Source organism: Spermophilus citellus (genome assembly GCF_964194105.1).
Source record: "Spermophilus citellus genome assembly, chromosome: 3".
NCBI classification, from domain to species: domain Eukaryota; kingdom Metazoa; phylum Chordata; class Mammalia; order Rodentia; family Sciuridae; genus Spermophilus; species Spermophilus citellus.
The window spans coordinates 211,843,481-211,860,092 of record NC_138184.1 but is presented as its reverse complement, the minus strand read 5'-3'; the positions used below and the strand labels follow the sequence as shown (position 1 = coordinate 211,860,092).

The following is a 16,612-nucleotide window of genomic DNA, read 5'->3' as shown; positions in this document are numbered from 1 at the left end:
TCACTCACTTGTTCTTCCCATCCCGACGAACCCCCAGTCCTTGACATTGCTCAGGTTCCTTTCTTCCCCTGCCTAAGACTCTCTAAATCCTCCTCTTTTTCCAGAAGCCTGGTTCATATCCTTCCCTCAGTGATTTCTTCCTCCTGGAACACGGTATCTTCCCTTATATTTCCTGTCATAAATTAGTGGTGTGAAGATTATATATAAAATTATGATCATTTGTCTCATATTTCCCTTTCTATCCTTATTTTTTTCTTATAGTCATGTTTATGATTTTCATTTTATATCTCATACATATTTTTACTAGTAAAACTTTTTTTTATGAATATATAAAATATATCATTATCTCATAACGTCCCATAAGAGTACAATGACCTATAAAAAATGTCTTGACTCTTGGATCCTACACCCTGAATACTTTTAAGAGGCTATGCTTACTGGGAGAACCCAGCACTGGGAGGGGAAGCATTTTTGGACCCCACAAATTATATCATATTATTGTGTCAAATGCCTGGCTCTTCCAGCAAGTTTAACTTTAAATAAAATTTCTATATTGACAATTATGGATGGTAAAGGGACCCTTCTCCTGAAGTTTCAGATGGTAGGTGTTGTTATTTTTTTATTGATTATTTAAAGCATTACATAGCTCATGATATATCATCTTTCATACATTTGACTCAAATTGTGTTTTGAACTCCCATTTTCACCCCAAATATAGATTGCAGAATCACATCTGTTACATATTCACATTTTTACATAATGCCATATTAGTGCCTTTCTATCCTTTATAATATAAGTTCATTAGAGGTAGAATCAGTCACTGGTTAAGTTCTTTCTTCCCACACACTTACACAGTGTCTTGGCACATGCTCAGTAAATAGTTAACAGATGCTTGAACACACTCTGTGCTATTTTGGCTGAGGTCCAAAGCCATGGGATCATCTGATTTTTGACTGGACCATCCCAAATGGTGAACCAAAATAATCCTTTTCTCTATATAAGCTAATTGGCTCAAGCATTTTGTTATAGTATCATAAAGCAGACTAATACACATAGGTTCCAGTCATATCTCATGTTGAGAGGCAGGATCAAAAACTACGAAAAAAAGAGCACCTGTGATGAATAACGTTGCAAGAATTTTAAAATTTTCTGTCAAAATATTATGAATAACAATACTATAAAAATGACTACAAGAGGCATTTAGAATCTAGAGTCAACTTTACCTTATTATAGTCAGGTTATATAACTTCTTCATTATAATTAACATTCAACATTATTATTTGTGAGAAATTATTGGGTACTCATAATCAGATGTAAGAAAAAGAGGGCAGAACTTGCCTTTTAAAAAAGTTTTAAATTTAATGGAAGTTCAACATAGTCATAAAAGTAAAATTAAAATGCAATGCTTTTAAAATGTCATTATTCAAAGACATTTTTACTATTTATGTTTTAATATTTAAAATATGCTATTAGATTCTCATTTGGTATGTGAGACATTGGTACAACTTTTTAACTGCTTTGGAATTAGGTTTTGTGCAACTGAAAAAACAATATGTATGGCTCAGAAATTCCAATCTCAGACAGATATCCTAAGTTCGTGTCTTTCACAGGTGTTATGTGTAGTTTTATGCCCTCCATGAAAATATAGATGGAAAACGCTCTTTTTTAACAGTTGGATGTATTTTCTTTTCTCTTTGAATATTATTTCTATATCACATCCTCAATGAATTTTATCCTAATGGGATATATGGAATTTTCTGCAAAAAATATTTATACGAATTTGAATCTAAGAAATATAAATTTAAGATTTCTGTTAACACAACAATATACTTTTTAGCCCTTTTATCTGAATTACTACAGTAAATATTTTTTAAATAATCTATTATAAGTTATTCATTATATGTATAATTTTAACCCAAAAATAATTTTTGATGAATTAATCATTGAATGAAAAAAATAAAATATTATTGGGAGTGCATCTCAGTAAAGTGGTTGGGTTTCTTTAACTGGTTCACGTAGGTGTGCACAAATATCACTTATTGCTGGAACGAGGGAGGTTGAGCATTCATCTATACTGTATTACTCTGTCTGATTAATCTCCCCTAAACACTGCTTTCGGACTCACTTATTATTTACTATACAATGTTTATATTTCCAAGCCTCATTTTTTAAAAAGACCATGTTGGTTGGCCTTACTCTTTCTATTCAACATTATCTCCTACTACCTTCCATTGAGAGCTCTATTCCAGTCAAACTTCCTCCACATAGGTCCCTCCAAATGCAAGGCAACTATGCTAGTGCTTCCCCTCGGCCCCTGCTGAGCTGCACCTCCCTAAGTGTCATCTCCCCAGCACATAGCCCTCCTTCTGCAAAGTCACTCCTGGCTGCCACCATCTTTTTCCAGTCTTGCTTATGTTTTGCTCTTTCTGCCCTAAGAGTACGTCTTATTCAGTTATCACCTTTGCAGTACAGTTACTATGTTCTGTACCTCTCTATCCTTAGTTATATATCACATACATGTTAGAATATTACCACACATTCCTATTGTGTGTGTGTGTGTGTGTGTGTGTGTGTGTGTGTGAGAGAGTGTGTGTAAGTGTGTGTGTGGTGCTGGGGACTGAACCCCAGCCTTGTACATGTGAGTCAAGCACTCTATCAACTGAACCATGTCCCCAGCCCACATTCCTTTCTTTGATAATTGTCCTATGTCTTGCCAACCAGACCATCATTTGTTCCTAAATTTGTTTTCCATGAGAAGGACTATGATCTCTTCCATAAACCCAGAAAGGTTTTTCAACCCAAAGAAAATATATCAGAGGTATAACTAACCATTTTCAAGTTTGTAACATTAGTTTTTCATTTCTAGTGATGTTGAAAACATCACCACAAAACTGTCCTTTTGTGAAGGTAGGAAGCTTATAGATCAAACATCAGGGAGAATACATTTGTAAGGATGAAAAAGAAGTACTTTATAGATTATTAAGAGTTTCAAATTGCTCTACTTAAAAGATCTTTTCACTCACCAGATGGACTAATCAAGGTTTGAAATTTCCTTGAGGATGGCAAACCTTACAATTCTAGAGTCTCATGAAAATCAAGGCTGATACCCTCAGCTGAGCCACTCCAGGGTAGTCTCATGTGTCTCTGATTCTTGGTCCCTTTCATTCCCTCAGTCAGGGTGACTATGGAAGAATCTAAGAGCCTATTTCTGTGAAACATGTTCTATCAGGCCCCCTGAAAAATTCAGGAGTGATCTTTTTTCTTAAGGTGGAAGTTAGGCAACAAAGATAGTATCACTAATCAGAGTCACCCCCGGGGTTCTAAAGTGACTTTGCTTAGGCCCTAGCAGAAGCTCTACCTGTAGGCTGCAGAGCAGGTGTCCTTGTACTCCTGGAGCTTCACACACACCATGTTGAGGAACTGATCTGAATATGCACTCAAGTCATGCATCAGGTTCATGAGGTCTTGCACTGTCTTCTCCACGATGATAGTGCTCTGGAAATGAATGAAAAAGAGGACACAGAAACTCATGAGATTTCCGTGCTCAGGTAATGTGTAGGACAAGGAAGGACAAATGAAGGGATGTAATAATTGAAGACACTTGAACTTTCCTGAAGGATGTGACATTTAAAAACATGGACTAAAATCAAGAACAAAATTAGTATCTTACATCCTACTGGGTCTTCCAAAGACCTGTGAAGGTATTTTCTCTGGAATGACATAGGATAAGGATTTGCAAACTGATTTTGAGGAGTTCTTGACAGTCACAAGATATCTCTTTGATTTTTAAGAAAGAAAATGCATATTCAGTTGGAGCCTGATTTACAACCTTCAGAGTTCTACTTTGAGAGGAGTGACCTATGATAAGCAGCATAAAGAAAAAGCCTTCCATGGTTTATTTTGAAAGTTTCAAAACCATCAATATATTAACAACAACATTTGTATTGTCTTAAAGCTTGTAGAACGTTTTCACATGCACAGCATGTTTTCTCACTCGAGACTCACATAATCATCATGACTATCATGAACATTTATGGGGCTCTTGCAAGTGCAGGGTACAGTGCTAAGCACTTTGCATGCATCAGCTCATTTATTCCTCTCGACACCCCTTCCCATCACCTAAAATCACCCCTAGTCAAAAGAAGTACAAAGAAACTTAGAAAGATGAAGCAAATAAAGCAAGGGCTCCAGGCTTTGCTCTCTTCACCAAACCATTCTGTCTCAGCGCTAGTCCTGAGTTCTGCTCACAGCTTAAACATTTTCCCATGATCAGAGTATATTACTGTGTTAGTCAACTTTCCAGTATTGTAACAAATAACGCAGACAATCAATTTATAAATAGAAAAGGGTTATTTTGGCTCATATTTTGAAGGTTTCGGTCCATGACTAACTGGCTTCGTGGTTTTAGGACTATGGCAAGGGCATCATGGCAGAAGTGCACAGCAGAGCAGAACTGCTCATCTAATGGCCAGCAGCAGGAGGAGGAGGAGGAAGGGCTGGGGTTCCAAAACCTCCTTCAAGGGCATGCCCCCAGTGGCCTGAAGACCTCCCAGTAGACTCTACTCTCTTGGGGGTTCTCTCCAACTTCCCAACAGCACCACTCTGGGGAACAGGCCTTTAACATAACACCCGGGCCTCTGGTGACATTTCAAATCCAAACTGTAACAACATCATCGTCACCATTACAGCAAGAGGATCCAAACAGACTCAGACATATTTTAAAACTGAATTAAAGAACTATCCAAAGGGAAAAATAATAAGCCCACTTTAAAGTCAGATAGATAGTACTGTGCAACAAATCAGTGTTATATCTGAAAAGAGGCATATTCAATAAGCTGTAAGTCTCTGATTAAGAAAAAGACTGAGTCTTTAAAACCATTAGTTCATGTCTCTTTCAAAAGGAGCAGAATTACATGGGAGTAAATATTAATCACATGCTTAGCAGCCTGGAATCCTTTGGTCAATAACAAGTGTGTTGAATATTTATTTGTGTAAAATCACATAGGCTATAGTAGACTTAGGCATAAAAGTAAACATTAAAAACATTTTTCTAGTGACCTATGAAGGAATCAAAGGCATTTTATTATGCTTAAATACATGCTATAGGATACAGGGTTTTGACTAATTGTTTTCAATAAAGAATGGATAAAAGTGTATAGCTTTTCTCAACACAAAGGAGGATTAGCTTGAATTATGACTTACATTTGCATGCTTATTCAAGATGATTTGGTTGTAGAGGTTTCTGTCTTTTTTCCCCTTCCCCTCCCCTTTCCATTCTCAGTAAAATAATTAGAAGGAGAGAAGAAAGGAACAGTTATATTCTGTAAGGCAAACCTCTTAGGAAACCAAATTACAGTCTCTATAGAATCCCCACAAGTTCAACTTCCTTTTCTGTATTGATTTTAAGATTAAAGCACTGCAGCTTCACCCTGATCCATAATCCCATTCCTCTGTATTTGTGAGTGAGTGACAGGAATTGATTCTGCCTGGCTACATGTGCCCATGCGTAGAAACATCTAAAATTCTCATCTTGATTCAGAACACAGGGTATCCTAAGACATGTGGACAGCAATTAATAAAGGAGAGAGGAATCTGCCATCCTAACGGAGCCCACTTAATATCTAAAGCATTGCAGGGAAAATGAGATTACTCTAATTATTAAGAGAAAGAGCCTGGTTCTATTCCCAATCACAGTATTGGTAATCATGTCTGGGGTAGCTTGGGTAGCCCCTTCCTTTCTTCTGATTCAGTTTAGTACTCTAATAACCAAGGATAATTTGATCACTCTCATGACTCATGTATTCAATTTGCTCATCATTACATTACTTTGACATTGGCTGAATCACAGTGTAACAGTTCACAAGTCATCACAGGTACGTGTGACCTTCCTGACTATACTGCGGAATTTTCAGGAGGATCTTTCTCCTTTCCTTTTTGTTCAGCTCCCATGATTACTTTTCTCTCCTTGTTTATAGTTTCTCAGGACCTTCGGGATTATACTACTAATAAAAGAATGTTAATGAACGTCTCTCTGAATGTCATATATGTGAGGGATGTTTGATACAGATGTCTCTGCATTTTGAAATCTCTTGCTGTGAAGTAGGTTTGCACTGTATTTACCACAGTGCATCTGGGTGACAAGAACTGCACTGATGACATCTGTAGGGGCAGAGGTGACTGCAAGCATCTCTGCCCATTCCCTGGAGGTTCATGTTCGGGGGGATAGAAGGATGTACAGCAGGGAATGATCAGAACGGCATGGCTTAATTCTAATTGCTGTGCTCAGCACACACCTAGGTGATGCTATATGATTACATACAATTTTCCAGCTATTTGGTTGGTTTACCTTGTCATGGCAGCACTCTGGATAATCAATCACTACATTCTCTTCAAGGAAAATGACACTGCAGTTTGCAAAATGATGGGGATTTTTACAGGAAAAAAATGTTCCCATTTTTTGAGAATTTATAACAATTTCCAAATCAGTGGCTCTGACAGGTAAATATTGAAAATATTAAATTTTTAACAAAGTTAATTCTGTTTTTATTTATTTGATCTCTTTAGCATCATAATGACTCTATTAATTTTGAGGTTTGCCAATGCAGAATATGAAGACTTTATAATAAGTAAAATCCTAACTTTATTCATTATAGTTTCTATTAAATACATTATAAATGATTGATATTTGTTTAGCAACAACTCAATTCACATTTCTTGCAACTCAATAGCAGGTCATATGGTCTGAGCATGATATAAAAAATGAGGAGAAAAGGACAGGTGAGGCAATTAAAAAAAAAGTTGCTATGAAAAATAAACAGCCAAAGTTGATGACAAGGACACAAATTGATCTAAGAAGTAAATCTATAAGAACCAGCTCTTTAGTCCTGCACATTGGAGAGGTATCACTGAGGATGGAGGGTGAGGCTTGATGGAAGACTTGAAGGGCATGTGCCATCCCCAGCTCCACCAAAACAAACAAAACAGGAAATGAAGATGTTTGGACCATGGATTCTGTTTGTCAAAATGGGCCTCCACAGCATGACACTAATATGGAAAACTGACTCCAAGCTCGAAAAACTCGAAAAAAAATGGTGAGTTAAAACTAAAGTAGTTCCTTTACTAGAAGACTTTGAAAACCTTTAATATGCTCTCAATTGTGAATTTTGAAGAATATAGTATATATAGTATTCAATCTGCTCCTTAACTATTGAAATATTTTTTTTTCTTGTGGCCCATCTTTTTATATCTACTAGAACAAAGTTCTAGAACATGGTTTGGAAATGTCTCTTTCCTGGTTGCTCTGTCGAGGACACTAAAGACCAATGACATGCTTGAGAGGTATTACTACCAGTGTTCTTCATAGTGGAGAAATCAGGTCTGTTTCTTCTTGGCCTACACTCTGTCCTACACTCCAGCCTCTTAAGCTATGACCCTGTCTACCTATCTAGCCTTCTTTCCATCTCTACTGAGCACCTGCTCTAACCACACTGAGTCACTAGCAGGTGCTTGCCTGCACCAGGATAATCCCTGCTTCTGTCCCTTTGTGCCTCCTGATCTCTATGCCTGGAACGGTCTTCCTTCCTCATGACTCTTATCCTTGAAGATTCACCAAAGGGTTAGTTGGTCTAAAGTAAATGCCAGTCTTCTGTGCTACCAGAACTCCCTGACTAAATAATTTCAGCCTAGTCTTTAAATGGTATCCATTGGTTCATTTGGCTGTCTCTTCCACTATACTGTAAATTCTTTTTGACCAGTGACTCTATCCTAGCTATGTATCTGACACACTGCAGGCGCTCAATAATTGTTTATTAAATAAGTTGATGCACTGCACATTCAGAAGAGGGTGAAAAGATAAATTTGGAATACAATTATAATGCTCAGTAGTGGGTCAAAAACCTGACTGAGTAAAGTGGACCATAGCCTACTTGCTACTGTTATGACGGCATCTTGATTCCCAAGGACTTAACATTTATTGTAACTGAAGGTCTTAGATAGTTCTGCAAAACATTTAATTTCATCCAAATATCTTAGTTTCTATAACACATTGATACATAAACCAAAATATGCTAATTAGAGATTTAAAGATATATAAATAAATTCACAATTAGAAAAGCAAACAAAACCACTTTGGTTTGAAGGATGCTGTCTCTATGTGTGCTGTTCTAGCTCCTGTGCATCGATGGTTCAGAGATGATGAAAGAACTTAGGATTCTGGGAAACTGCTTTAGAAGAATTGGAAGGAAAACATGGTCATAAAAAATCCACTCACTACCTCAGGTACACACCCTGCATCCCCATGACACATACAGGAAGTTGTGGAATGAGAGGGTCTCACAAATTCTTGATGATGACAATAACGGTGGTTAATTGAGGCATATTCAACTGCAAGTTAGCGAAACACATCATACCACACTGTCCTTCCAGTTACTATCAGTAAGAAATAGTAATTGGATACTAAACAATGACATTACCTACAAACACAACAGTGACAGAGGCCAAAAGGAAACCTGCCTTCTGTTTTTTGGTCCATGTTGTGATTTGTGTGACATTTCAACTGTTCTGAATGGGTCTGCTCCTTTACTGAACCAGCTGGTAAAAGGCCACAAGTTCAGAAATTGGTTCCTGAGGAACTGCCACTGCTATTCCACTAAATCATCTTTTAAAAAATTATATATCTCTCTGAAATGTGTGCTCCTATTCATCAAATGACAAGAATACACACATTCATAACAATTGTATTTAAAATGGTCAGAAAGAAGAGCAAGCTTCAGATCTATCAATAGGTGTGGGCAAATAAATTGTGGTATATTCAATGAATACTGCAGAGCAATGATAAAGGACAAATGTACACAATGACAGGGATGAGTCATACAGAACTTATGCTTAGTTAAAAGTGATCAGACATAAGTAGTATAAGTGTAAGATTTTATTATTATTGTAGTTTAAAAACAGGCAAAAGAAATCTCTGGAGAAGTCAGAATACTGGCTCCCTGGGGAAGGGGCAGGTCCTGAAGGGGAAGAAAGAACCTTCTTCAAGAAAGAACCTGGTGCCAGGCATGGTGGTGCATACTGTAATCCCAGTGGCTTGGGAGGCTGTCACAGAAGGATCGAGAGTTCAAAGCCAGCCTCAGCAAAAGCAAGGCACTAAGCAACTCAGTTGCTAAATAAAATACAAAATAGGGCTGGGGATGTGGCTCAGTGGTTGAGTGCCCCTGAGTTCAATCTGAGGTCCACCCACCCCTCCCCCAAAAAAAGGAAAAAAAAAAAGGAACGCTCAACTTCTAGCTCAGTGATAGAGCACTTGCCTAAAATATTTGAGACCCTACATTTGATCCCCAGTAGCAAAAAAAAAAAAAAAAAAAAAAAAAAAAAAAAAAGAAGAACCTGGAAATATCCTGACTGGGTAGCTGTTCCTTTAACTTCTTTGTTATAATATTTTGTGTACTTTTAATCACCTCCCCACTGTTCCATAAGATTCCTTAAAAGAGGGAAAATTATATAGAACTAGGCACATAAAAGGCACTTTCTATGTAAAGATCAATGCATTACCTGTCAGAGGAAGGAAGAGAAAGAATAAAAAGCAGGTCACTGAAGATATGCTCTATAGTCTGGTTCCCAAAGAAAATCTGAAGGCTAAGCTAAAAACTGGAAATAACTCAAATGTCCATTGACAGTAGAACAGAAAGTAAAATTCTGAAACAGCCATATAGTTAGATATTGCTGAGCAATGCAAAACAACAAACTAGTGGTGCACACAAGAATTCTCATGCATGAACATCACAGACATAATGCTGAAGCAGCCAGTAGTCACCAAAGAGTATGTATACCATTAGATTCCATTTATGTGAAGCTCAAAATAAGGCAAAGAGAGTTTATGGTGGCAGAAGTCAGAATATCCCTTTAGGATCCATGTTTCTTTTTTCTTTTTTGCTGGTACTGGGGATTGAATCCAGGATCTCATGCATACCAGCAAATACTCTGCCATGAGCCACGTCTCCAGCCTTAGAATTCATAAAAGTGATTATAAAGTTCATTTGCCAGTTAAAAACTTATATGATATAAATTACTAATAATGTATTTTTAAGAATTTTGGGTAGATAATCACTTATGTTTGAATAAAATCTATGCCAAACATATATTACAAGCACAGCTGACTGAGTTTATTTGGGATTTGTGATTTCATCTTCAAAACAAAGCAAAACAAAATAGCAGGAAAGGGGAATGAAACAAAAAGCATCAACAGTATGCTCAATTAGACTGTGAGCTCCTAGGGGGCAACTTCCTTTCCCTGGATAATATTAGGTAATAAGAAATGTCTGTTGACTTCTATCTATATCAGTATAATGCTATGGCTAAGTTATAAATTCCCCTGGATATATAATAAAATCCAGAGAGTATAAAGAGTAGAAAATATCCTCAACATATATTCTCTCTCTCTCTCTCTCTCTCTCTCTCTCTCTCTCTCTCTCTCTCTGTCTTTCAATAGTACCTTACAGTTGCTACTTAGCAAAATAGAAAGCACTATATGTTAGGAAACTTATGGATTATGTAACATTAGTAGCTATAGTATTTCTTTTGTGTCAAGAAATATTCTTGGTTAAAAAATATAGACTCTTCTTTCTGAGAGTGATGCTAATCTAGTTAGGCTAACATCACTCAGAATAGAAAAAGGTGAAATTCCAATAGCAGATGAAAATATGTGCAAAAAGACAACTTAGGGAACAGAAGCAAAAAGTTAGGGGAGGCTGGTCTGGGATGTGGAGGATGGGTGAGTTGGATACTTGGAGAGCTGAGGCAAGGAATTTCAGGCAAGAAAAGGGTGCAGGCAAAGGCTGGGGACAAGGGATGAGCTGGTCTTGTGTAGCAAACAGGAGAGAAATGTGACTGGAGGAAGGGATTCCCACAGAGAAATCAGGGGAGCTGGGGCTGACTGGAGAAGAGGAACCAGTTTGTGGAAAGCCTGATGATAGGCAGGCTGAGGGTCTCCTGCACCTTGAGAGCAGCAAGGCAGTGTACGAGATAGTGGAGCTTGGAGTCCTAATTCTAGAGTTGAAAGCAATCCTTGTTCTCCAGTTGAAAAAAAGAGTCATAATAAATACAAATCTTAAAGGATCTGGCAACATGCATAGATAGATAGCTCAGCTCATGATATTTCAAAAGCTAAAGTCCGAGTCTCTCAATTCCCTTTGGCCAAAGCTGATGATAAAAGCATCAAAAAGAGAAAAAAAAAATATTGAATTGGTTATGTTTACTGAAAAATACATGAAAAACAAAAGAAGAAAGAAAATCAGAAAAAGACTTATTTGTCACAATTCGCGATGACAAATCAAATCTCCTTTGAAAATGGGCAAAGAGAAAGTATTGAGCATTTGCTTGATCTTTTCAGTAGAAACTGTATTTTCGGATTACCAAATAGGGAAAAGACTACTTTAAGAATGCCAGCTAATACATGGAGATGTAACTGAATTAGAAAATCATTTTGTAGCCAAACAATGGGTTCAGGTAAAAGCTAGTCATTGGTACTGAAACAAACAAGAGACTGACGGAGAAATGAACATTCCTTGTACCAAAGTTAACACCACATGGATTACTTTATGATCAGACAAAGAAAACCACACATGGGGTAGAGGTCAGAGGGATATAGGCCTTATCCAGGCGTCAACTCCAGCATCACTCTCATGAAAGGACCTAAACAGAACCTGGAAGACTGGCTGAGTCGAGGAGACAGAATTTGAAGTTGGGGGAGACCACGGCAGCTAGAGTTTTGTGAGGAAAAATACTGGAGAAGAGGTAGCTGCACAAATAGAGGGAGAGACAAAGATGAGGTGAGGAAGTGAAAGGGAGGGGCAGAGGGAAATGGCCAGGAGGAGGGGGAGGGAAAGAGGGAGGAAGAATGAGAGAGAGAGAGAGACAGACATGAGAGCAGGCATGAGAGAGTGCAGGCAATCCTGGAGCTCTTCAGAAGGGTCCCTTTAAACCTTCAGCTGAGTATTGATCTATGTCAAGGAAACCACTAGAGCCAGAGAGAAGTGTTTGAAAGAAGCAGGAAGAACAGTCTCCAGAGTTCACCCAGCTCAGGAATGGCCCAAGGTCCCACTGGCTAGGGCGGAAGAACCTCCTAACAAATGGGTGTGGGCAAAACCTCAGAAAAGAAAGTAAGGGGTTCAAACTGGTCTCAGACTAAAGACTGCTCTAGAAAAATCTGACAAAGCTCAGAAGCATGGCATGATCAAAATAATCTCCCCCAATTTATATGTGTTCCCAGAGTTCATCAATATTCAAAGGACTATAACAAAATTCAGCATTTAACAATGTAAAAATAAAACTACATGTTCTGCATCTCTCAAAATTTACTTGGCATGGAAGAATAGGGGAAAATACCCAAGAAGAAAGAAAATTAATCAAAAGAGATCCAGTAGTGACACAGATAATAAAATCAGTAGAAAGAAGGTTGAAATAGCTATGATAAATGTGATTCTATGCTTCAAAATGTAAAGGAATATATGAACATGATAAGAAGAGAAATGAAAAACAGCAAAAGAAACTATTCAAACTAAAACACACACAGAGAAATGGATGATAAAATAGAACAGCTAGTGAACTGTGGGACAATGTCAAGCAATCTAATACACACACATCTTTAGTTTCCAAGGGAGGTAGGGGACAATGAGAAGGAAAGGAGATAGAATGGCTGCAAACTTTCCAATGGATGAAAAATACAAGCTCACGGATTCCAGAAGTTCAATAAACCTCAAGTAGAAGATAACAAAAACAATAGCAAGGTCCACTATAGCCAAATTGCTGAAAACCAGAGCTAAACAGAAAATCAAAAACAGAGGTGGGTGGTAAAGGATGGAGGAAATAAGATTGGGAAAGAAAAAATAAGTCAGTCCTTCTGATTTCCAGGTCAATGTTATCTTTACTAGTCCCTACTGTGCCCCCTCCTGGGAAAAGAATGTTAGACATAGATGAACTTGACAGGTACACTGGGCATAGTCAAAAGAAGGGAGAGCCCTGGCAGGAGACTAGAATGGCTTGGACAGTCATGGCATGAGGTAAAGAAGATTAATAGAGAATAAAGAACAGAGCTATAGACAAAAAGAAGGAGGAAGAAGAGCGGAGGAGGAAAAGGAGAGGAAGGGGAGGAGAGAACAACCTTTGACAGAAGCTAAGGAAGAGGGCTTGGGCTTCCTGTCTCACCATGTGGTCTTTCTAGCTGGGCCTCATGCTCCTTCCCTACCCCCCCCCACTCCGTCACCATGTGATGCAGCCTTGGGGCTCTTCATGGGAGCTAGCGGATGCCCTAGAGCCTCCACTACTAATTCCTGAAAAATGGTTCTGCTACAAATGATGGGAATATTATTTTTTTTCCTTTTAGAGTAGAAAACACTCTGAGAAGATGCCTATATTGACTTAAGAACCAGCAAACACACCAAGAAATAGTGTTCAATTCAGTTTGAAGAATGATTTTGAAATCATGATAAATATTCCTCAAAGTAGCAAGGGCCATTCGGCTTCAAAGTTCAGCTGAAGAACAATGACAAAAGTGAATTTCTGTCAATGCTACCTTGTAGTCTAAGGAAAGATTAATAGTTCCAAGGTCTCACTCTGACAGTGAAAGTGAATATTCTGCTTTCAATTTAAAGGATGATGAAGAGCTTTCTCAGAATACGAAGAGGAGACTAATGCAGTCATAGCCAAAATATTCAAGCCTAGAATAGAGTTTCAGCTCTTGTTTGAAAAGAAACACCTTCAAAGAAAATTTAAAAAGATAAAACAAGCAACTTAGCAGAGTATTTTGAGACTCACAACAGTTTAAAAGTTTTCACCTCTGATAGAACACTGCAGAAACCAAAGAGAGCTAACCTGGATCTGCCAACTCTGCAAAATCTATTCAGTAAGGTTTCTCCTTCCTTTTCTAAGGAACTTGAACAACTCTATGAGGAACTTAGTCATATGAACAATGGTTTCATGAATGGATGCTGCAATTACTCCTTGAGTTGTGCTTGATGGTTTGGGTTCTAAGATTTACCATAAAGGTTTTAAAGCACTATGCTGCAGGACTTTACTCTGGCTTCTTTCCTGAAACCAATGTGAAATTAGTCCTTAATTTTATAACTGAAGAAGTCCTTGAGCATATTGGGACTTTATGACATTGCGGGGATGGACTAGACTGGATAATAAGCCAATGTAAAGGAGATTCATCTTTAGAACTATACTTCCCATCCACATTTGGATGTTGAGAGGAGATGACAGCCAGCAAATTATTGGACAGTAATCATCTTTGTGTAATACACACATTATAGCATCTACTGACTACCTCATTGCTTTTCTCAGTGGGGTCATGTAAAAGAGAGTTATTGTAACAGGCTCTGGTCTAAAGCAACTACATCTAATCCTTATACTAAAGAACATCCTATGGAAATTCTCTTATGGATAAATAGTCTGGATCTCTACCTCTTAGTTCCCTGACTCATATCTCACAAACTCTTATTCCTAATATAAGATGGATGTTCAGGCTACTAATAAAGTATCAGAGGATAACTAGATAACTTTTCCTACAATGGACTTTCTTTTCTAGATGTTTACCAGCAGTGTTGGGGGCATTCCTAGTCAGTAGTAATCTGACACTCCAAGATCAGTTAACTGAATTTAGCTATGATAAACTTATAAATAATACCCAGGAGGGAATTGATGGAGTGAAGTATTTATTGATTTCTTGGAAAAGGAAGAAGAGGAGACTTGAAGCTGTCCTTTATTCTTGAACTTTCCGTGAAAGGGTTGTTAAACCCCACCTGCCTTTCCTCTGGTCAAAAGTGCTGTGTTTACATCTAACATCAGATTATTTTCCCAACATATGACATTTAATATTGGTCAGAGGAGATGGCATCAATTAGAACCCCTGATTGGCCTGGCTGTTATATGATCTCTAGCTTAATGCAGTGGTACTCAACTTGGAAAAATGTGCCTTCCATTCGCTACCTCTGTGCACTTCTTGCTGGAACAAACAGTGTGCACAGGGGCTATTTGGAACTGGATGTTTTAAAATTCTTTTATACTAAAAATACTATTCCTAATTTCTGAGGGCCTTTTAGCACTTCTGGAGTTGACTGTTTGCAAGTATACAAATTTCAGAGTATAGAAATACAGGTACAGCCATCACATAAATCTGCTTTATTTGCTGTTGTATATGTCAGGACCAGTGAGTGTGATGGAGAAGGCAGAGCATCTCTCGCTGTTTCTGAGACAACTTAACAAAAGGTGTAGATTGAAAAGTCAGTGCTGCTGTTTTCTTCTTTAGGTGAGTAGGTAGAGATATTATACTACTCAATTGGGATAGTAAGAAAAGCACAGGAAGTACACAGGTATAGACTCAACACAGCACATAAACAATAGGTCATGATATTTGGAACGATGAATATCTGTGCCTTGACTTTGACCTTCATGATACAAGTGAGAAGTCAGTTTACAGAAGTAAAATAAATTGATTTCTAAGTATTTTCAAGATAATAGAAAATAAAAACATTTCATTATTCTTATAAATTGATGTATTTTTCTTTTCCTGAGTGGTGAGTGGTATATTATTGGCTGGCTATGAATCAATCTTGAGTTTTCTGTCAAGTAGACATAAAACTCACTGTAAGACATTTCATTTTTTTTAAGTGACAATTTCAAGGCTTCTAAGTATTTACACAAGCCTTCTTAAGCAGGGAAAAAAATAGATAACCTTGGCTACTGTTATCAGTTTATAGTCCTTACATACTCCCTGAAATATTTCATACTTGGAAATGAAATTCTTCATTAAAATATCAGTGTAATAAAATATGTATTGCATCAGCAGTTTTAACTTAAAAAAAAAGGATGCAGGAAAAGGGATAGTGTAAGGGCATCTGGCTTTTAAATAACAAAACCAACCACTCATGAAATCCCAGGGAAGAAAAAAGAAACTGGGAGGATTTATTCCATCTAACAGTGTTCCTGGGAATTTTACTTCCCTACTGTATATTTCTAAATGTTCTCTTTCTGCTTAAAGAGCCCCAAATTATTCCATGTGTTAAAGGCTAGGTATACACATTTAAAAAAATACCTTCATTCTTTTCCTTAACAAAACCAATACAAGTTCTCTTAAAAAGGCAATTTACTTAAAAGAAGAAAATTAATAACAAGAAGTAGTATAAAAGTAAAAAGAATTAAAAGGATCAAAGATAAATGAGGTTACAAAGAATAGATGGATATTTAAAGATAACTTTATTCTAACTCTTATTGATCTTGATTGAACAAAGTAAGATTCCCAAGAACCATGGTTTCCTTTCTCAAGTTTTGGATATAAACATAAAGAGTTTATATTGTAATATAAATGTGAATGTTAAAATGAGCTGCCTACCTACCATTCATCCATCAATCCATCCAATTTTTACTGGAGTGGCATCCATTATGTGTCTGGCCCTGCCACTATGCTTTTCTTTGGGAACATAAGAGTACAATAGTACACACACACACACACACACACACACACACACACACATTTTCTGTCTCCTGATGTTTATAGTTTAGATAAATAAACAAAACAGGAGATTGTAATAAAATGTGCCATAATAGGTCCAAGTACTTT

At 37.3% G+C, this 16,612-nt stretch overlaps 1 protein-coding gene across 1 annotated transcript in view; it reads right to left on the bottom strand.

Moving 5' to 3' along the window:
- EXOC4 (exocyst complex component 4) overlaps positions 1-16,612 on the bottom strand; it is an 816,673-nt gene that overhangs the window by 165,585 nt on the left and 634,476 nt on the right. The window contains exon 12 of the mRNA XM_081287653.1: positions 3,359-3,495. Within this exon, the coding sequence (XP_081143779.1) occupies positions 3,359-3,495 (137 nt within the window). The remainder of the gene's footprint in view (positions 1-3,358; positions 3,496-16,612) is intronic.